Consider the following 20,914-nt stretch of genomic DNA (forward strand, 5'->3'; position numbering starts at 1 on the left):
GCCCACCTCTTGATGTGCTCTATGCTTTACCTGTTGCTCTACTGACCCAACCTACAGGACACCTCAAATACAGGTCAGGTTCCAAACACCAATACACTTGACAAAAACATGACAAACAGCAGATCCTTTTCCAAAAACTTTATTGACACCTCATTTCTTGGCTTTGAAGTACTCCTCAATGACATCCTTGGCTTGAGACTCCTTGCCATAGTCCTGTACACAAGAGGAAGCGACATTAATATGGTCCTCGGTAATAAACACTGCAGAAGCTGAACACTTGGTCCAAGATGAAACACCTACATGCCATTATACTAATAAAAAAAATAAAAACAGACACTCCCATACAAGGGAAATTCAATCTCAGGTAAATGTCAGTTCTAATCAAGTAGTCAATGTAGCCATTATTTGGGACCCCAGACACCAGTGATGGGTGGCGGGGCTCGTACTCTGGCTTACAGTCTTGCCAAGTGTTCATCAACAGCAGCTGCTGGCACGGACAGCCAGCACCTGCACTCGACTGGCAACACACAAACTCAACTGCCCTCAAGGGAGGTGACCCCCCACCCCCCTGATCTGTGACTTAATCACTCAACAACCCTTCTACGCCAAATCTGACAGTTGGATAAACAGGTTGAACATTAACCATGAAATAGTCCCAAGATCAAATTTACTTGATACCACAAGTGTCCCAGCTCTTAGCGCAAGAAATGTACCTTGATCACGACACAGCTGCAGCCCACGACCTTACGGGGTTTGCCCTCGCGGTCGATCTTGCAAAGACCGACCCATTCGCCAAGCTTCTTGTTGTCATCAACCTGGTCCACGACAAGGGAGAAAATGGCCAATCAATGTACATTTCTCATTTAAAGTAGTAAAGTCAAATTTTACAAGTCATCTGTATCTCAGACAATGAATTGGGTAACGATGGCAGTATCCTCATAATATTCAGTAGAGGGAGCCAAAATAATCACTGATACAGAACTATAAAACCTTCTCATATGATATCCCGACATCCCAAAACAGCAGACAGTGCATCATCGATTTCAACAGTAGACAAGTGCAAATGGTTCCATGCGTACTTTGTGTTGTCAGAATTCAATCATCTAAATCAAGCACCATTTTCATGCGCCCAGCATCCCTTAGGCCAGACAGACACCCGTCAATAATTCACCTTGATGAGGTTGATCTGATGCTCGGCGCAGAGGGCCTCCACCAGCTTGACGTACATGGGCTCATCACAGTTGGCCGCAAGGACGCAGAGATGAGCCTGGCGCCTGAGGAGGGGACCCATGGTTAGAAACTACACCAACAGGTTACAAAAAAAGAATACATCAGCTGCTTTGATTTTTCGCATCATAGTATCTCAGACATTTATTGGGTAACGATGGCGATTCTCCTCACGGGATTCAGTAGAGGGAGCCAAACTATCATCACTGATACTATGAAACAAGTTTAATTTAAGGTCAGGCTGCTCACTTGTCCAGTGCCTTGGCTGCCTCGCGAATACCGCGGGCCAGACCATCGTGGATGAGTGCGGTCTTGAGCACTTCTGGGAGTGCGGTGTTGACATCCATCACACCTCCGGCTGCGACGCTGGAGGAGCAACGAGAGAATTGTCAGCCGTGCATGCTAAATCCTGGATCACGCGTGTGGGGGAGTAAGGATGTTATCCTTTGGCGTGTCAGACAAGGAGTCTCACTCATTGAGAGTGAAGGGGTATCCGACTAAAGAAAGTAAGTCATCATTCATACGCCGAACATGTTTAAGTGTGCTAGTTAACCCGGTGCACATGGATTCGCTGATAACAATAAACATTACTGATCTGGAACAAAGTCTTGCTACACAATACCAAGTCCTGGTAACCAACTACTTAACGTTTAACAAACTGAAACTTAACACCTAGATTAACTTAAGCCACATTACGAGGTGTAAGGTAGTTAGCCATCGATGTATAATCAAAAGAGTCACGCTCACCCTTCCTCGGCCATTGTAAATTAGCGATGGATGATGAACCTAAACTTCTGAAATAAAGACGAAACACAAAAAATAAATTGTTGTTCATGATAACACGGTCGTTTTAGTGACATTATATCAAAGGATGTTGCAAAAATCGCGTAGATTCGAGTAGATGCTGTAGGAACCCACCCAAACCTCCTCTCGGACAGCGGGTAAAGAGGACGTCATAGGGTAGCGACATTCATTTAAGGCCAAAAGGACCCATACAAACAGAAATACCGGCTACAAATATGCCTGTCAGATAATGAGTTTTTGCGTAAATGTAGTAGCCCTATATAATTACCAGACCCATGCATAAAGATTGCTATATGGCTCTGATAATTACAAAGTATTATTTTAACATATATTTACAATAAATAGTAATTGAATTTAGTGAATCTACCTAATTTAGTGCCGCAAGGATGCGCTATTTCCAACAAATGAACAAGAAACAACTGTTGCGAGATATTTACCTGTTACTGGGTCATTACCTTTGGCCGTGTGCTAAAGTCAATTGTAAACATTTCTCTGACTAACCCCAGACAATCCTCCCAAGTAGTCTACCTCATGCGAAGTGTCTGCGTATGTGCGTGTGTGTGTGTGTGAGAGAGACAGAGAGAGAGAGAGAGAGAGAGAGAGAGAGAGAGAGAGAGAGAGAGAGAGAGAGAGAGAGAGAGAGAGAGAGAGAGAGAGAGAGCAACAACATGTGAGTGTTTGTGTGAGAGAAACAGAAAGAAAGAAAGATAGAAAGAAAGAAAGCTATCACCTGAGTGTGTTCACATGTGTGTATGTGTGTGTATGTGTGTAGATGTGTCAATATGAGGCAGGCCTGCTGATCCATGAAAACCAACAGGAATGGCAGGCAGACAGATAGGTGTGGCCACCAGGCAAACCATGTCTAAACCTGCATGCTCACTCTGCTGGTGTGCCAAAACCTGCTTACACTTTAGCTACCCACATTACTTCACTGATACAGAGCACCACTTTCCACTTCTACCTAAACACAAATACTTGCACACTCGTCCTCTTGGCATTAGTGATACTTTATTGCACAATTATCATGTCTATCCTAGTGTATTACACCAGCGTCAGCAGCTCAAGAGAGGTATGTGTTTTCTTGCTTTATTCTTTCCCCAGAGACATGGCCAATGTGGACACAATTTGTTTGATCTGCGACAATTCTTCTCGTCGATACTGTGGTGTGATAACATTCTTGATAATGGCCTTATGTGCTTTTGCAGTTCTGGTTTGTTAAGTTTTCTTTTTTGTTTGACCTTAAAACCTCTGTTTAGTTTACTGCGATATGTGGTTGTTGAATGCGGTGTTTGCTTCTGGTGCCTAGGGAGTACTGTAAAACTTACTGCCTAGGGAATACTGTAAAAGTTGGCCCAGAGATACACAAACCCCAGGTTTCGATCCACACCTGTACTCAATGCTTGGCTGAAAATCTCCCATGAACCTTTACCTCAGGTGAAGAAGCATCAGAGCAAGATCTTCTCATACCTGGACTCTAAGAAGATTGCATACAAGACCCTGGACATCTCCCAGAGTTCTGAAATCAAGGACGAGATGAGGAAGAAGACCGGCGACCCGACTTCCCTGCCCCCGCAGATCTTTCATGGAGACACCTACTGTGGGGTGAGTCCTCTTAGACACATGCAACATCTGCGCCACTGGTAAAGCTACGGTTTGGCTTTCAGCGTTATCCTGTGCTGTGCTCACAGCAGACAGACAGACAGACAGACAGACAGATGACATGCACAAACTGACTACCTTTTCTGAATCAAACTCAGTGCTTCTTAAGAGTTCATTGCAAATAATAGTTTGGCAAATGTGATGATTTGATTATGACATATTGCCGGTGAATTTATTCACGTCACATGTCTATTTTAAATCATGGTGCTGTTACTGGACATCCTGGTCGACCTAATGTATCCATTAGGACAAGATCAGGTTTGTTTGATGCGTATGCAAACACGTGCACAACACTATACACACCTATTCTCGTGCCCCAAATGTACACACAGATAATGACGCATACTCTCACACACACAACACACCCTCCTCCGATCAATTCACAATACCAAGCAGAGACAATAAATTCTCGCTCAGACAGTGCTGGAATGCCACAACAGGACACACCTTTCTCATTAAGTTATCACCATATATGAACGTCGGGGGGTGAAAAAAATGTTGCTGAAAATGCTGAATGTGCTGTCTGGCTGGTTATAGTCGCAAGCCTTATTATCTAGGAACCTGTTTATCTAGGAACTCCCATTTCTATTTATTTGCACTGGAGTCAGTCAGCATCTCAGAAAAACTATTAGATTATGCCTTGTCATTTTGAATTAGTTTAATGCAAAGACCCACTTCATACTGTCTCTACCTACTTCTAGGAACAACATGCAAGTCTTTGAGCACCTGCCTTTTAAAGTTAATCCCCTGTCTCCCTCTCTCTCTCTTTCTGTCTCTCTCTCACACATACAAAAGGACTACAGTATGTTTGACACTGCACTGGAAGATGAGACAGTAGAGGCCTTCCTCAAGCTCTAACCAGGAAAAGAAAACCGCTCACCAATCTGTCTTATTTGAAATGTTTGTTTTATAAATGATAACACAATACATATTAAGCAATAAATACATACAAAGTTGTTTAACTTCGGTATGTCTTTTTTGTGGGAGACACCGAGGTTGGAATGGAAATGTGACATGGAGAAATACCTATATACAATAACATCCACACAGATTTTGACTTTTGTGTGTGATGCAAATAGAATGTCATGTGTCATCTAGTATGGGTCCAGTGCTTCAGTGTTACAATCATTTACAGACGGCGTAATTGCACCCAGGCAGTGGACATACCTTATTAAAAGACACACATCCCCATGTTGACAACCTGGTAACATGTACACTAAGATCTTTCTAACTTTACATTCAAACAAGCTTGTTTGTATACCTTAGTGATCTCATGGGAAATTATGACAAATTCTATCTCCACTCCTTGTGATCAAACAATCACAGTGAGGACGCAGAGCTTTCCTCATACCATGAATAGATGGAATATCTGCAAAAATACAGTCCTTGTGAAACAGATGAAAGGGGAGGAACAGAAGGACAGATCTTTTACAAAGCTGAACACTGGAGCTTAATCTGTCCATGAGAAAAGAGATAACACCAATCATGGTGTCAAACACTGGGAAGGTGACTGGAGAAAGTGGAGAGAAATGAGAATATGCCACAATTAGAAGGACACTTACTGTACCAGACTGGGCTGCTTCTTTGAATTGCTGTGGTTACCATTGTGTTCTATTTCAGCGTTACTGATTCTGTACTCATTCCCAGTAGATGAGTAAACTGGGATAAACTGGTTTTCATTCATGAGCCTTTTGTGCTCCTAGTCAGTGTTTTGTCCCCCCAGTACGAAACATCGAAGTGATGTCAATTAGATGTCTCATGTAGAGGTGTCCAGTCATCAGGATTCAGCTCTGGCTGTCTCCTCATAAACAAAAAGTTGCTACTTCTTTCGGTTATCCCTTGTTGGCTTAGAGGGTAGGGCGACTATGTAGCTACATTTACAGTCCTGTATTTACAGTGGCTAGCTGAATTAGTTAACTCGATGAGCTACATAGTTTGGATGCAATGAGGAAACTTGTGCAAACCATGGTTTAGATGACTTTGCTTTTTTAATACAACTGAAAGAGATTATATGAATTGACAGTAGCATTACCTGAATTCAATCTGACATTTCAGCATGGTTTTAGGGTAATTTCAGGTCATGACATTAAATGTCCATGTGCAAAAATGGTAGCCCTAGCACACTAAGTCCCTGATAAAGAAGAACCATTATGACTTCAGACTACATAAAAAATACATTCTGTTTAAAATAAAGTTTTATTGCTCAAATTTGACAACATAAATAATGCCATAAAAAACTGGAAAATATTTTTTCAATCCTTGTTTACATCACGGTGTGTCACTTTTATCAACAGCAGGTACCGGCAGGCAAAACATATACTTTTTAGTGATTGTCAAGGACAAAAATAACCTGAAATCTGTGTTTGCCAGACCCACACCATGGTACTGGCGAACTGAAAGCATGAAATTGATCAATATGGGGAAAACGACATGAGCCTAGGGAGTCTGAGGGGCCATCCTATACAGTACTGTTCATCCATCTGTTACTTATCTTTTCACTGTCAAAATATGGGTTGTTACTAGACTTTTGTCTGGCCTTTGTGGTTGTTTTAGTGTCAAAACGTATGCATACACTGCCAGAGTTAGCATGCAATAAAGAGCAAAGCAAGCATGACAAACAGACAGTACACAGAGTGTCCAGCAAATTTGATCTAATACAGTAAACCTACATAAACCCTTTAGAGACAGTACACAGCATGCATCAACAAACAACTGTTATGTACACGTTTATTTCTTGTACAGTTCAAAAGCCGCAAGGGGAATGTTCATTTTGTTTTACAGTATGAAAGCAAGTTTTACTTTGGAATGTCTGCTTTTCCCTCGAAACATGAATATAGTTCCACGTTAATTCGCAAGATGGCGCTACAGAATGGGTCTCTTTGCATGCCTTTGTGTATGATCTCTAAAGGCCAAAAGGGCCCCTGTGTGTCCATCATGTGTAAGCACAAAATGATTGTTCATCCATCCATGATAATTTAATAAGAGTGAATCAGCGCAATAAGGGGAAAGAGGGAAGTGGGGGAGAAAAGGAGGAGGGAGAGTTACAGGGATGGGGGTAAGACAGTTTGTTGAAGCGTTTATGCAACTGCACTATCCTTTAAGGTGAACGGAATCCATGCAGTGACAGGTGAAAGACAATGAAAGAGAGAGAGGAGAGACAGAGAGAAAGGGGGAATGAGAGAGAACGAGAGAAAGAGAGAGAAAACATACTGCAAATGAAAGATGAAGCATCTGTCCATCTGCTTAATCCAGGGGGTAGGATCATACATCATGTGACTGTCTCTTTCCCCGACCACTCTCTACTTATAGAAAATGGGATGGGATCCTGCTGTTGTTTGTGTTTGATTTTGAGAGACATAACAGAAACACCCTTGCAAATCTGACTGTGACACTACGGACACTTTTCACCACACCATTCACCACAGTGTGGTGGAAAAATCATTTCGTAGCTATAATAGTCTTGCACATGAAAGTTTGACAATGTGGATAAATGAAGAAAAACAAACAACATGAGGGAGATTTGTTTTTCATTTAGACCATGCAGTAATGGTCCAAGGTCACTCGTAGTTTGATCACCACTTCATCTTTTCACACAAAACAATGTCCATAGACACACACACGCCCACGTGCACACACACACACCTACGCTAGCCCCCAGGTTGTCTCAGGTTGCATTAAGTGCTCCCTCTCAATTTCCTTCACTTCTCACAGCCTTCATTAACAACCTTTAACTGACACACACGCACACAGACACACACACACACGTACACACCCACATTAGTGTTGTCTTTCTGTCTGCATGGTTGTACTACCCGTTCAAAAGCCATGTGAGACATACTGCCACATACTACGCTGAAGATTTCACAGGACTGCTACATGGACTGGGGAACTCACCACAGCTACATACACTTCTACTGATTCAAAAGGAGCTAAATTTGAGTTCTGTTACACAAAGAATACATAACTATAAACACCACGCTTTCAGTATCAGAAGTTGTACAAATACAAGGAAGTAACATCTAAAAGTGTTCGACCTATCTCTCCACGCTCCACTCCGGCAGGTTAGACTTGAGGTGTATCAGTGAAGCGTGGGTGGAATGGTTTCAAAGGGAAGCAGTGGAGCTCTGATGTTTGGCAACGTGGTGGCATCTCCAGGAGATGTGGTGGGGAACTTTCACTGAGGGGGTAAACGAGGCGGTGATGGTGGTGGAGGGGCGATCAGCCTCAGTGCTTCAGGGTTCCTCAGGGTTCCTCATGGCATTGACGGGGGCTCCTACGACTCTGAATCCTTAAGGGAAGAATGCAGTCAAAGGCTAAGGGTCTACATTGGTGTACATATCATCTGCCCATCAGCCACCCACCCCTCTATTCACACATCCACCCACCCATTCATCCATCCATCCATCCATCCAAAGATTAATCCTTGAATGTTTTACTTTTAATTATTGTTTATGATAAATCCATTAAAACTGAAATGATGTTGGTAAATACATGGTTAATACCACATGCGTACCTCCTTAAGAATAGCAAAGAAGGTCAGTACAACAACAACAATGCCTTCCAAAAATGTATAAAGATAAGATATGGTTTGGATTGGTCTGCAGTTCATATTGTAAGGAAATGTATCTATTTACTATTTTACTACAATCAACCTCCAGAGAGGAGACAGGCATGTGATTGCAGGCTTAAGTGAAGCAGGAAATTAGAGGAGTGATCTAATGATCACTGATCTAATGATTCCTCAATGCAGTTTCAATCACGACAAAGACATGACTCAGCAATGTCTGCTAGACAATCTTATTAGTGTCATTTAGTTTCAGAGCCACTGTTTGTTTTTTTTATATCAACATGAAATCCAAGGAGCAATGTTTCCTACTGGCTGGACGTCTTACAGCAACATACTTTCGAGTTTGTCAGTTATTATTCCAACCAAGCGTCACCAACAAACCAAAAATCCAATCTAATATCATGATGTTAATCACATTTTCACAGGAGATAAATAATATACTGTGCAGCTGCAGTGGAGTAAATTTAGTTTAGTAAGATCATCCAACACATCTCAAAGCAAACGCCAAGCTCTTTAGATCTCTTTTCATAGTAACCTTTTATCACTGGGTCTCCTGGGGAAAAGCAAAGACACTCGAAAAGGTCATTGTTTTAGATTTCAGTCATTTAAATCTGCTGACACGACAGTTTCATAAATCACTTTTGTAACCCTGCAAAGTTGTAGTCAAATCACAAACTATGAATATTTCAGAGGCTAGACTCTGGACACAAGTGCTGATCTGGCAGTCAGAGTCATAAGGGAGAGAGACAGGAGGGGGACGCGGAGTGACAACCAGAAAGAGAAAATGTTGGACGATGCAGCAAACTAAGGACACGATGTATGCTGACTGTTATACAATGGGGACAATTTGCGAGGGGGTGGCAAAGAAAGAAAGAAAGAAAGAAAGAAAGAAAGAAAGAAAGAAAGAAAGAAAGAAAGAAAGAAAGAAAGAAAGAAAGAAAGAAAGAAAGAAAGAAAGAAAGAAAAAAGAGAGGGTGCGTGAATGTGAAAGTACTGTTTTTAATGTAAGTGGTGAACGTGTTTGTGTACGTGGCTTACTTTCACTGAGGGTTGGGAATGAAGGCCCAGGAATGCAAATACGGAATTGTTCTCTTTTGACTGGAAGAAGTCTTCGTAGTCCTGAGACAATGGGAAAACACAGGGATGCAGATTAACACTATCCATCAGTCTGAATTCACTACCGCTACCATATACTTCACTACTGCTACCATATACTACCATATAGCCCGTAGCGGCCCACACATTAGTTTCACTGGCCACTACCTATGTAGGCTTACACATAAGGCCAGACAGAGAGAGAGAGGTTGACTGGCTTATCCGCGTCATTGAGCAGGCAGATTACAACAGGATTATGGTGAAGCACATGGGTTCTGCAAATTGAGCAGAAAACGGCTAACTTTAGCTTGCTTAGCTAACTCAACTAAGCCCATTTGATTGTGTTTCCCATGTTATCCTTTTCTTATTTTAACTAGTTCAAAGTAAAGTCGGCAAATAACCTTGCCGACATAGCTGACAAAGGCAAACAGAAACCATAGCAGTACATTCAAATTATTTCAGCCACAACGAGGCATGGATTTGTGCCCTGACTGTACAGCATTCAAATCATCTTGACGTTATGCCTTGGGGACAAGGCTGGTTCTGTAAACTACCATCTGTGGCTAAGCACAACTAGGCCTCTTGTTAGCATGGAAACAAAAGGATGGTTGCTTGGTCTTGTCTTCTATCTGTAGGGTTTGGCTATGGTAGTCTATTACTAGGGTTGTGTGAAGGTCTACGCTTCAGTTCCTGGAATAAGGTAATGGGAGCCAACCACCTCTGCAACACATGGACAAAATGAGGAATCTCTCACCCCACAGTAGTGGTCTCCGTTGAAGATCTGCGGCGGAAGAGGGTTGCCCTTCTGTGGCTGCTTCTCTTGGGGAATGTTCCGGTACATCCACATCCTCTGGTCCTCCAACATGGTGATATCTACTTCCTGGAAGGAGATGCGGTTAGACTCCAGGAAGCCCACGACAGCCTGCTGATACTTCTTCACCTGCAGAGAGGATAAAGGGAGAGAAAAACAGAGCAAAATAAAGACAGAAGAAGAGATGAAAAGAGGGAGATGGGGGTTGAGGCGGTCAGAGGTGTTCCTCAACAACAACAAAAAGATCATCAACCCTAGATTTACAATGCTTTATCTAAACAAGTTTGTCGGACAATACGTTACTTGTTGGGACTAATTCGCTTTTATCACAGAAACTCTGACACTACTTTGAGTGTTGCACCCAGGCCTCAGTTTAAGACAAACAAGGCTAAAGTGATTCTCATCATCTGCTGCTTTAACTCTTTAAATACAGAGAGTGTGGACACCACTAAGACAACAAAGACACTCCTGAAAGTGAACACGCGATCTGATGTGATACTGTACAGGCATACATTGAATGCACGCCAATGAGATGGAGTGGAAAATGCTAAACAGGCATTCTCAGATTACCTCAGCTTGTCGTGGCGTCCCTGCACGTGTGCGCGTATGAGTGTGTGTGTGTGTGTGCGTATAAGTGTGTGTGTGTGGAAGTGAGAGTATATGGGAGCCGTGCGCTCCTGTCTGGTCATGTGACTGAGGGGTCAGTCGTATTATGCACTCCTGTATCGACAGACAGGAAACTGACACTGCCTACCTCTGCCAGACAGCAGGGTTTACACACCCACACACGACTCAATCTGACTAGCGGATAAGACCGGATAGGGAGTGCATGGTGTGTATTGACTGCAATGTCTGTCTTGCCCTCATGCAGTAATGGAGACGTTGGTGATTCTTGATTATTGGAGACGATTTGACGTCAGGAAACAGGAGAGCAGCCATAGATTTCCTGTCAATACAATGGGGGCCATATGCTATACCACCTGGTTAAAGCTGTGTTGCGGTTTCCATTGTCGCTTGTCTATTTTTCAGCTCATTCGTTTATCACTCTTTTTAAGCCCCATTATGTTTCGATGTTGTTTTGCCATATTATTCATGCACACTACTCAAAAACGGTTTCTGGAATTTCTGAGAGTGGACAAGGTTCCAGCTACGTACACACACTGTGGGTTCCTGCAGTGCTTTGTGGACTGAGTAACTCCCCATGGTACAGTTTACTGTCTTGACAGGGAACGGGACTTGTCCCTGTTAGTATTTTCCAAACAGCAATCTAATGACAATGTTGAGGAGAAGGAAATCCCACGCTTTTGACTGGGTTATTAAAAGACACACACATGCTGACGGAGCTTCCTTCCTGTGTCTCATTTGGCAATGTGCCTCAGCCGAACCCAGTCACCACGATGAGAGACGGAGGAAAAGCAATAGACAGCCCTCCTAAAAAATCTGCTTCCCCGACTAACCCTGACATACAACTGGACTTGAACATAGTCATTTAACAGAAGACACAATGAAAGCAGGGTTTCCAGACATAGTGCATAGTTAGTCAGTTTTTATCAATTCTACTTTTTTTTAAATTAAGATCCGTATATGTTTATTGTATGCACATTCCTGCCACAGTAAATTCTGTGTTTGTGTGAAGGTATATGGCAGTAAAAACTGATTCTGATTCTGAAATACAATATGTCACAAATGTGCTCAACAGCAGCCCACCGGAGCCTCTTCTAGCTCCTGTAGAACATAGACAGTACTTGAATGTGTCTTGGATGATTATTTACGTTCTATTCGTCTCCATTTCTTTGGCTGCTTTGATTCTGTCTGTTATTGGGGTTATCCAATAAGTGGATTGTTCTTCATTCTGTTCTGCCTCAGACTCTTGAGAATAACCTCAAACAAGCTATGCTTCGACATGACCCACTGTTCAGTGCCCTGAAAATATTCTGTCTTCGGGAGTCATACTGTGTGCGTATGAGTGTTTGGGATGGTGAAGGCACAATAGACCCATTGTTTTGACCCCCAGACAATTGGGGGCATGACAATGTAAAGAAGATGAATAGTGTACAGAACAATTAACAGACAGTGTCTGGCTGTCTAATTTCACTGTAAAATAAAAACATTGTCGGCCACCCGTGGTACCACTGTAACCAACTTCGTTGGCATAGCTTCAGCCATAAAACGGCCCAAACAGTATGCCTTTTGATTATTGAGTTCAAGTCCAGGTTTAAGTCTTTTATTGTCAGATGCACAGAACAACACAGGGTCAGACTGGGCTCTGAAATTCTTAGGACAAGACGACACAAAGCAACCTGACATCAGATAACATAAGTACATTATGTATCTATCTATTTAATAAGTACAGGGACAACCACATACTGGGGACACCATATACTGTTCATTAAAACTAATAGTGCAGTAGCTGCTTTTCCAGCCACAGAAATGTTTGAGTGCTAACTGAGAGCTGGGGGTCTGAACAACCGTTATTGTGGGAATATAATAAGTTTAGTGGATGATTTCCATTCATGTGTCAAATCATTCCTGAATGATAAACACTCCCTGTGTATAAGTGTGTGAAGAGAATGACAAGTGTGCACGTGCGTGTATGTGTTTGAGGTCAGACTGTGGAGTACTCTGCGCACTTGTTTTGTTATGTACCTCTGCTACTGAGATTAACGAAGGTTTAAGACAGAGAGCTAATCCTTTACTCAACAGGTCACAACCGAGTTAGAGTTTGCTTGTGTGAAAAAATAGAGAGTGAAGTAGGATAAATAATGAAGAAAGTAGCGTCAAAAATCACTGTACTTGTATGATAACAACGACAGGCAAATACAGATGTACCATCCCATAATATCATGTACTGTGTGAAACAGTCTGGATGTGATGTACAAGATCTAGGATCCCCTTTTTGTCTCCATTAGGCAACATTTTAACCAATGGAAAGGTGAAACAGCATTGTAACCATTGTTAGAGGTGGCAGTAGCTCTACAATTGTCAAATGATCGGTCAAACATCAAAGTCCAGCTAAGAGAACTGTGGGTCATTTGGAACCCGCCTGTTTCTGCATGGGTGGTTTTAGAGCCACTAGTCTTCTCCATCTTATGTAAGAACTGCTCACTCTGGGGTGGTACACAGGGGTGGGGTGGTACCACCCACCACCACCAGCACCATATCCAGCACCAACACATACACACACACACTATAAGTTAAAATACAATATTACCTGTAGTTAACGCTGTCCCCTCCCACCCCAGCCTACTAACAACACATCAGTCCATTTGACAATAACTCAACCAATGAGATCTGCCACCTTCCATCAATCCACTCTAACAACATTTTCGAATTCACTTTAATGCTGTTAAAAGTCAATTGGGTTGCCATATCAGAGCTGGCCCCAAGGGTATTTAAGCATGCGTGGGTGTAAGACGTGTCTCTCACAAAGTTAAAAATAACACTTGGATGTTGTTATTCCCAATTCTAGAAATGGTCAGTTGAATTCATTTCTCATTTGACCAATTATCCAAGACATGGGGTACCAACACTTCTATTCCAATCGCTTTACATCACAATATTATGATTACAGAGTTAAATAGTTCATCCTCATTCCTCTATGGACAAAGAGACAAACAAACATATACTGTGTGTGTGTTCATTGCACCTTTATTTTTCCTGGATAGGCAAGCATTTAGCTATCGACAATCCTAATGCAAGCCATCTGCATGAGAGTAGTGCCAAGGGACAATCCTTGCAGCTTTCAGCTCAAGCATCAAGTAAAAGATTTGCATTCAGAGTAAGTTACCAAGGACCCTTTCCTTAAAGAGTAAAAATACACTTTGTTAATCATTGAAAAGTGTGTATTAAAATCCGCCTTCAAATGCATTATACCATGTAGCAAAAGGCCAAAAGTCTACGTTTTGGGCTATGCTTTCACCATCAAATAGATCCCATTTCAGTTTCGTAGACTGTCATCCCAATGCATGCTGTAGATGGAGGATTATTATTCCCTAAAGCCAAACTGCTATTCGCCAAACAAACAGGTTTAAGTGAATTGAGTGAAGGCATCTAAGGCGTAATTAATAAAAAAAATAGACTTATAATATTAATAGTCTGATTTAAAACCTACATTCAAGTGTAAAAACATATGGAGTGGGCTAGCCTAGTTCTTGAATCTGTGATAAGGTATGAGTATGTCAGAAAATCATAAAACAAAACGTATGCAAAATGTATTTCCCAAGTATGTTAAAACTGAGTTTCATTTTGAAATCAATTAAGTCACATTTTGGAAGATGGGAGACGCGTATCAGAGAAGTTACATAAACAACTATCATTGATGAATAAAACCATGGCACGGGAGAACATATTCGACCCCCTCCATCAGTTAACCATACGCAACTTAATCCACACTTACCGCAACAGATCCAGAAGAGGATGCAATGTAAACCTTAATTACCATTTCGATCCGACCGGGTAACAGTCAAATTATTATTTTTGCAACAATGTACTTTTGTTGGCTAATAATTCCAGTCTGGATGGCGTTTCCGTTTTCTGCACCACTGGTGTAGCCTAATCGTTGAATTTTTTAATATGTGCCAAAGCGGGTCCTATCATTTAGATTGCGCCATGATATTTTTGTTCCCACGACCGTGGTTCGCCCTCTTCCGAATGGGATTCGGCGGTTTGTTACCGTTCTGCTAATATTCAGTATATTCCCTCTTCGCATTGGTCTGAACTACAGACCGGGGAGATTATGGGAAATGTAGTTCTTCTGACCCAATTCCACTACTGCTTTGATAACTAATCTGATCATTAAGAGTCGGCCTATCGGTGATTGATCGGTGAACACGTTCTTCTAGAAAAAACTTTTTTAAAAACCTAATTTACAACTGAAGAAAAGTACTACCATCTTCTCACATGGTCTAACATTTAATGTTCCTGAATTTAAAAGTGACAAAGTTCGGACACCTGACCATAGCACATGAGCTTCTAGGACCTCACATTAAACCATGGGCATCATTCAAGCTGTCCATCTACATTTTGTATGTGTATGTGGACCAATATCGGCGTGTTATTACCCATTTAGTGTAGGCCATGTTCATCTTAAGCGGTGTAAAAATGCAACATACAGTGAAAATTCCCACCCAAGGTACATTTCTGATGTATTCACATTTTATGCACAAGACAAGCAGGGATACTTGCTTAGTATTACTTATTATTGCTATTTTATGTACCCTTAGTATAGTTAGACCATAAATTAAAATGTAAGATTATGTTTTTTGCATGCACCTTCCAGCCAAAAGCAAATTCCTTGTCTGTGCAAACTATCATGGCGAATAAAACCCTTTCTGATTCATATAAGGTTGACTGTTTACTACAAATCAAAAGAAAAGGTTTCTGGCTTTCAAAATTCCAAGCAGATGTCAGCGATAACTCAATAGAAGCGCAATGCTGGTGTTCTTGTTGTAAAGACCAGGGCTATTACCATTCTGCCACCTAAAGGCTGGAGGTAAATACTGCTTTAAACAATTTCATCTCGCCATTGACCAATGATAGAAATATAAATGATTACAAACTTTTTCTACAAATAAGGTCTTCATGTCATTGACACAAAACTTTGATTGAATGTTCTTCAAGAAAATCCCAATATACAAACACTACTCTTTGTCAACCCCAAAAAGTTCAAGGAAACATTTACAAGAAGACACTGCAATATTCTTACATGGTCAAACCTTATCCTACATTTCTTGCATTTAAACCCTGCAATGTGGGGAATCAAAAACCAGAAAAAAGGTTCTGACAAAGTTATTTGTAAATGTATTCAAATTAAAAACATAAAATGAAGCAAATATTCTTTCTTTCAATATAGCTCTCAGTTTGTACTTGGCCATTTCAAGCAACAATTAGAATGGGCAGTCACTTACAATGACCACAGACCTTATCACATCTTTAGGTTTCATCATCAGGTTAGAATAAATCTAAAAAAAGAAACTTGGTATTATGTTTGTTTTTGTAGAAATGGCCATACACATTTTAAAAGTGACTAGTGATACCTATTCTGGAATCTGTGGTATCAAATCCATCATCACCTTGGGTTGTGGGGACACCATTTCCAGCTCTGCACATTTTTTCAAGTCACCAATTTAATTTGACAAAAAAGAAATCATGACACATTTGCCTCCTCTGTAAGCAAAGGTTTGCGATCAGGGTTCTCCAGTGAGCATATGTAGCCTAGGTCATCCATTTGGCCAACACCTGCAGTTCCATCTGTATATGGGTTGGTCCTTTCATAGTTGCTCAATTTAGTCTTCTTCTTGAACATTCTCTCAGACGTTCTTGCAGGTTGAGTAACCGTCTCTCTTTTCTTTTTTTCTTTTCGCGTTCCATAGTGTAGGGCAAACACCTCAGTGGCATGATTTGGGTTGATGGCATTGTCACGCCGATATGTTTTCACCAGACATTCAACAAGATAAACTAATCGGTGGGTAAAGATGAGCCACTTCTGATTGTGGAAACTCAAATCAAAGTTGTACTCCAAAATGTCACCTAGAAAGTGTGAATAGGCCTTCTTTTTTTTGTGTCTTTTAACATATTTACGGATCTCGTACATCACACCATTTGTCAGAAACTGCAAGTCACGTTTTTCTTTAGATTCCAATTTTGAATGTACATCAAGGTCTATGCCTGATTGTTCACAAAAGGGATAGTAATCAAACCTTGCCCTCATATTGTTATTGTCTTCCAGCTTCACTTCTTCAGCACACAAGTCAGTGTGAGTGTCATAAGATGATGTCAGGGGAGGGGCAGGAGAGGTTACATGTCCACCACCAGCAGCAGACAGGACAGTAAGTGAAGGTTCAAGACCAGGGTTCTCCAGTGAGCACATGTAGCCTAGGTCCTCCATTTGGCCAAAATCTGAACTTCCATTTGTATATGGGTCAGTCCTTTCAAAGTTGCAGAACTTACAGGTCTTCTTGAAATTTCCCTTAGATGTTCCTGCAGATTGAGTAACTGTCTCTCCTTTCTTTTTATCACCATCAGCGGCAGACAGTTTTCTCTTTTTTTGTCGTTCCGACTGCCTTTCAGAAACAGCTGGTGCTAATTTGAGATCCCTCTTTCTAACTTTTTGCAATGAGATGGCTTTTTCATACCATGCCAGACCACGACTCTTATTAATAGAACGTTTTGAATAGAATTGGTAGAGAATTCTTCTAAAGAGCTCAGAGTCCACAGTTTGCAAATCAAGATCAAAATTGTGTTCCAGAATATCAAGAACTATCTGCTTGTAATTCCCACACAGTTCCTTGGTATACTTGGCCACCTCAATCATAACCCCTTTGGTTAAAACATCCATGTCAAGTTTCTCTTGAGACCAACCTTTATATGTCACTTCAAGGTCCAGACCAATTTCTTGACACAGGGGGTAGAGGTCTGCCCTGGTCTCCTTGGACACAGTATAGAATGTCTCCACCTTGATGTCCTGGTTGGCCATCATGTCAGACTCACTTTCAACACAGATTTCAGCATATCCCAGATGCTCTGACTTGATTCCAGATTCTCTAAGATGGTCACTCTGACTGGAAGTCTTTGGAACCATGTAATATGGTTTTAAGCCAAGCATCCAAGGTTGATTAAGAATAGATATTTCAAAGGGCTTCTGTGCGTGATATTTCTGCAGTTCGACCACTCTCTGCCAAGTTTGAAGTACAAATGCAGTTCTATTTTCACTGTTTTTAAAGCCAATATCAAAATTGTACTCCAGAATTTCAGCAATGTAATGTCTTTGAGAATCAATCGACAGAGCTTTGGCAAAAAGTACAATTTCTTGCATTACACCCATCTTAAGTAAATGCAAATCCAGTTTCTGCTTCAGTCCTGACCCCACATCCACATCTAATCCTATTTTCTTGCAGCTCATGTTTTCTTCTAATTTCCCGCTTGTCACTTTTGAGAATATTTCTTTCACCAGAGTTGAACGTCTCCGCCATATTGCTTCTTTCTCTTCAATGTTTCTTGATTTGACATCATGTTCAATCTTGATATTTTTGGAGGTTTTTGAATCCGAAGATGTGTTGTTTTGAGTCTGTATTTTAATGGTCCGAATAGTGTTTGCTAAAAACGGTTTGTATTCCTCCTTTTCAGGACTAATTTCGGTGCACGGTACCTCCTCATCATTGTTTTCTTGCTTCACAACAACGACTTCCATTTCCAAACTAAAGATAGCGAGTCCTATCCTGTATTCTGTAGTGCTGTAACGCAGGATTAAATGAATATAAATTATCCATACACTTCCTAATCAAATCATTGTTCAGGGTTTTTTTTATAGCGTAGCTAGCACCCGACTGACTCTGATTTGCACGCGTGTATATTCTTCTTCTTCTGTTGATGTTATGGTAGATTGCAACTTTTTGAGGCGCATCATCTCCACCTACTGTTCGGGAGTGTGAATCCAGTTGCCTACACTAATACCAGAGAATGTCTAATAAAGAGAGAACTCCCACTCTCGGAAAACTTTCGGGTTCTGAACTCGTTGCAATTCCGCTCAAGTTCCATATGAGGGCGCTAACGGTCGAGTGCAGAATGATGGAGGTCTATGGACCCTCAAAATCCACTTTTCTCAGGATACAATTTTTGGTCTAGTAATTTGAATTCTGAAATCGAAAGGGGAGGCATAAAAATACACATCACTGAGTGTTAGATTTTTTTAAAAGTTGCCTTTCTGTTATGAAAAGTCTTTGAAAATGGCTTTGACGTCATACACATCGTATGACCAGAGCTAAAGCTTGACGGCAAGCTCTGGTTACTTCCACTTTTCTCTCGAGGCATCACAGCTGACAGGTTAGGCTGTCCCTGTCAATACACATGCTACAAAGAGTTTTGGCTTGCTAATGTTGTTGCTAATGTTGCTAATGCTCTGACATTTTGGTTCTGCTTCGGATGCCATCAAGCGGGATCTCTGGTCGTAGTCAGTCCAGAGCCTGTTTAATTAGACATTCTCTGGTCAGTCCTTCACTAACCAATCAGCATTCGTTAGCAGAATGCAAGCGTGTAATGGGCAACGACTTACCCTGTAAGAAATCGAAAGGACATTCGTACTCGTTCATTCAACTTTTGACCAGTAATCCATATTGAACATGCAAAAACTACAATCAAATCTGAGATTTATCAACGACAATCAGGCGAAAGAGACAAATTTTGCCGTTTAGGTTCATAGATTCCCATTCATTTTGCACTCGAACGCGATCACTCCCAGTGGAACTCGGGTGGAACTGCAACAAGATTCGGTACAATGGGGCTTATTAGGGAGTGGGCAGGCTCTAAACAGGCTCTGCTAATACCAACCATTGTGTGGTACAAACTCAATAACTCATAAAGAAAACACCTATATCCTGCCCCCATCCCAGATTACAGGTCAAGTGGGGCTAAACTACATATACATTTTCATTGGATGATTGTTCGTTTGTGATGAATACGGAGTGTGTAAAAGGTAAATTTCTGATGTATATACGTTTTATGCACAAGAAGACAAACGGGGATGAATATAAGGTTAACTGTTTATTACAAAACCAAAGGTTTCTGGCTTTCAAAGTTCCTAGCAGATGGTAAATACTTCTTTAAAACAATTTCATCTGGCCATTGACAAATGATAGAAATATAAATTATTACAAACTTTCTCTACAACTAAGGTCTTCATGTCATTGACACAAAACTTCTATTGAATGTTCTTCAAGAAAACCCCAAGATACAAACACTACTCTTTGTCAACCCCAAAAAGTTCAAGGAAACATTCACAACTGAAGAAAATACTGCAATATTCTTACATGGTCAAACCTTACTCTACATGTTCTTGCATTTAAACCCTGCAATGTGGGGAATCAAAAACCAGGAAAAAGGTTCTGACAAAGTTATTTGTAAATGTATTCAAATTAAAATCATAAAATTAAGCAAATATGCTTTCTTTCAATATAGCTCTCAGTTTGTACTTGAGCATTTCAAGCAACAGTTAGAATGGGCTACTGTGCCCCTGGCTAAGTGACTACTTACAATGACCACAGACCTTATCCCATCTTTAGGTTTCAATATCAGGTTAGAATAAATCCCCTAAGAACTTGGTATTATGTTTGTTTTTGTAGAAATGGCAATACACATTTTAATAGTGGCTAGTGATACCTATTCTGGCATCTGTGGTAGCAAATCCATCATCACCTTGGGTTGTGGGGACACCATTTCCAGCTCTGCACATTTTTTAAAGTCAGTAATTTGACAAACAAAAAGATCATGACACGTTTGCCTGCTCTGTAAGCAAAGGTTCGAGACCAGGGTTCTCCAGTGAGCATATGTAGCCTAGGTCATCCATTTGGGCCAACATCTGCAGTTCCATCTGTATATGGGTTGGTCCTTTGTTGCTCAATTTAGAGTCTTCTTCTTGAACATTCTCTCTGACGTTCTTGCAGGTTGAGTACCGTCTCTCTTTTCTTTTTTTCTTTTCGCGTTCCATAGTGTAGGGCAAACACCTCAGTGGCATGATTTGGGTTGATGGCATTGTCACGGCGATATGTTTTCACCAGTCGTTCAACAAGATAAACTAATCGGGAGGTAAAGATGTGCCACTTCTGATTGTGGAAACTGATATCAAAGTTGTAATCCAAAATTTCACCTAGAAAGCGTGAATAGGCCTTTTTTGTGTGTCTTTTAACATATTTACGGATCCCGTACATCACACCATTTGTCAGACACTGCAAGTCACGTTTTTCTTTGGATTCCAATTT

At 41.1% G+C, this 20,914-nt stretch overlaps 3 protein-coding genes and 3 non-coding genes across 7 annotated transcripts; 1 reads left to right on the forward strand and 5 right to left on the reverse strand.

The window, feature by feature from the left end:
* Nucleotides 1-123: 123 nt before the first annotated feature.
* On the reverse strand, nucleotides 124-2,208 carry rps12 (ribosomal protein S12). The gene is made up of 6 exons (XM_047021356.1): nucleotides 2,146-2,208; nucleotides 1,975-2,021; nucleotides 1,477-1,593; nucleotides 1,172-1,274; nucleotides 714-815; nucleotides 124-213 (listed from the first exon to the last, which is right to left on the reverse strand). Exons 2-6 carry the CDS (start codon nucleotides 1,986-1,988, stop codon nucleotides 151-153), a joined length of 399 nt encoding a protein of 132 aa, XP_046877312.1. The 5' UTR covers nucleotides 1,989-2,021; nucleotides 2,146-2,208; the 3' UTR covers nucleotides 124-150.
* Nucleotides 897-978, reverse strand: LOC124469251. Its single transcript, XR_006956275.1, has one exon. It is a non-coding gene; the product is annotated as a small nucleolar RNA SNORD100 (small nucleolar RNA).
* LOC124469250 lies at nucleotides 1,358-1,441 on the reverse strand. The gene has a single exon (XR_006956274.1). It is a non-coding gene; the product is annotated as a small nucleolar RNA SNORD100 (small nucleolar RNA).
* LOC124469258 lies at nucleotides 1,677-1,751 on the reverse strand. The gene has a single exon (XR_006956281.1). It is a non-coding gene; the product is annotated as a small nucleolar RNA SNORD101 (small nucleolar RNA).
* A 696-nt stretch (nucleotides 2,209-2,904) lies between the features above and the next one.
* On the forward strand, nucleotides 2,905-4,652 carry zgc:153284 (uncharacterized protein LOC751696 homolog). The gene is made up of 3 exons (XM_047021359.1): nucleotides 2,905-3,100; nucleotides 3,466-3,633; nucleotides 4,486-4,652. The coding sequence occupies exons 1-3, from the start codon at nucleotides 3,056-3,058 to the stop codon at nucleotides 4,546-4,548; spliced, it is 276 nt and encodes a 91-aa protein (XP_046877315.1). The 5' UTR covers nucleotides 2,905-3,055; the 3' UTR covers nucleotides 4,549-4,652.
* A 58-nt stretch (nucleotides 4,653-4,710) lies between these two features.
* On the reverse strand, nucleotides 4,711-15,612 carry sh3bgrl2 (SH3 domain binding glutamate-rich protein like 2). 2 transcript variants are annotated; one of them, XM_047021358.1, is made up of 4 exons: nucleotides 14,560-15,612; nucleotides 10,107-10,292; nucleotides 9,296-9,376; nucleotides 4,711-7,978 (listed from the first exon to the last, which is right to left on the reverse strand). In XM_047021358.1, exons 1-4 carry the CDS (start codon nucleotides 14,602-14,604, stop codon nucleotides 7,964-7,966), a joined length of 327 nt encoding a protein of 108 aa, XP_046877314.1. In that variant the 5' UTR covers nucleotides 14,605-15,612; the 3' UTR covers nucleotides 4,711-7,963. The 2 variants fall into 2 exon arrangements, with proteins under 2 accessions (XP_046877314.1, XP_046877313.1); XM_047021357.1 differs by lacking the exon at nucleotides 4,711-7,978 and having other exon boundaries at nucleotides 9,213-9,376.
* Nucleotides 15,613-20,914: the final 5,302 nt, after the last annotated feature.

Source organism: Hypomesus transpacificus, chromosome 6, assembly GCF_021917145.1.
Source record: "Hypomesus transpacificus isolate Combined female chromosome 6, fHypTra1, whole genome shotgun sequence".
In the NCBI taxonomy this organism is placed as follows: domain Eukaryota; kingdom Metazoa; phylum Chordata; class Actinopteri; order Osmeriformes; family Osmeridae; genus Hypomesus; species Hypomesus transpacificus.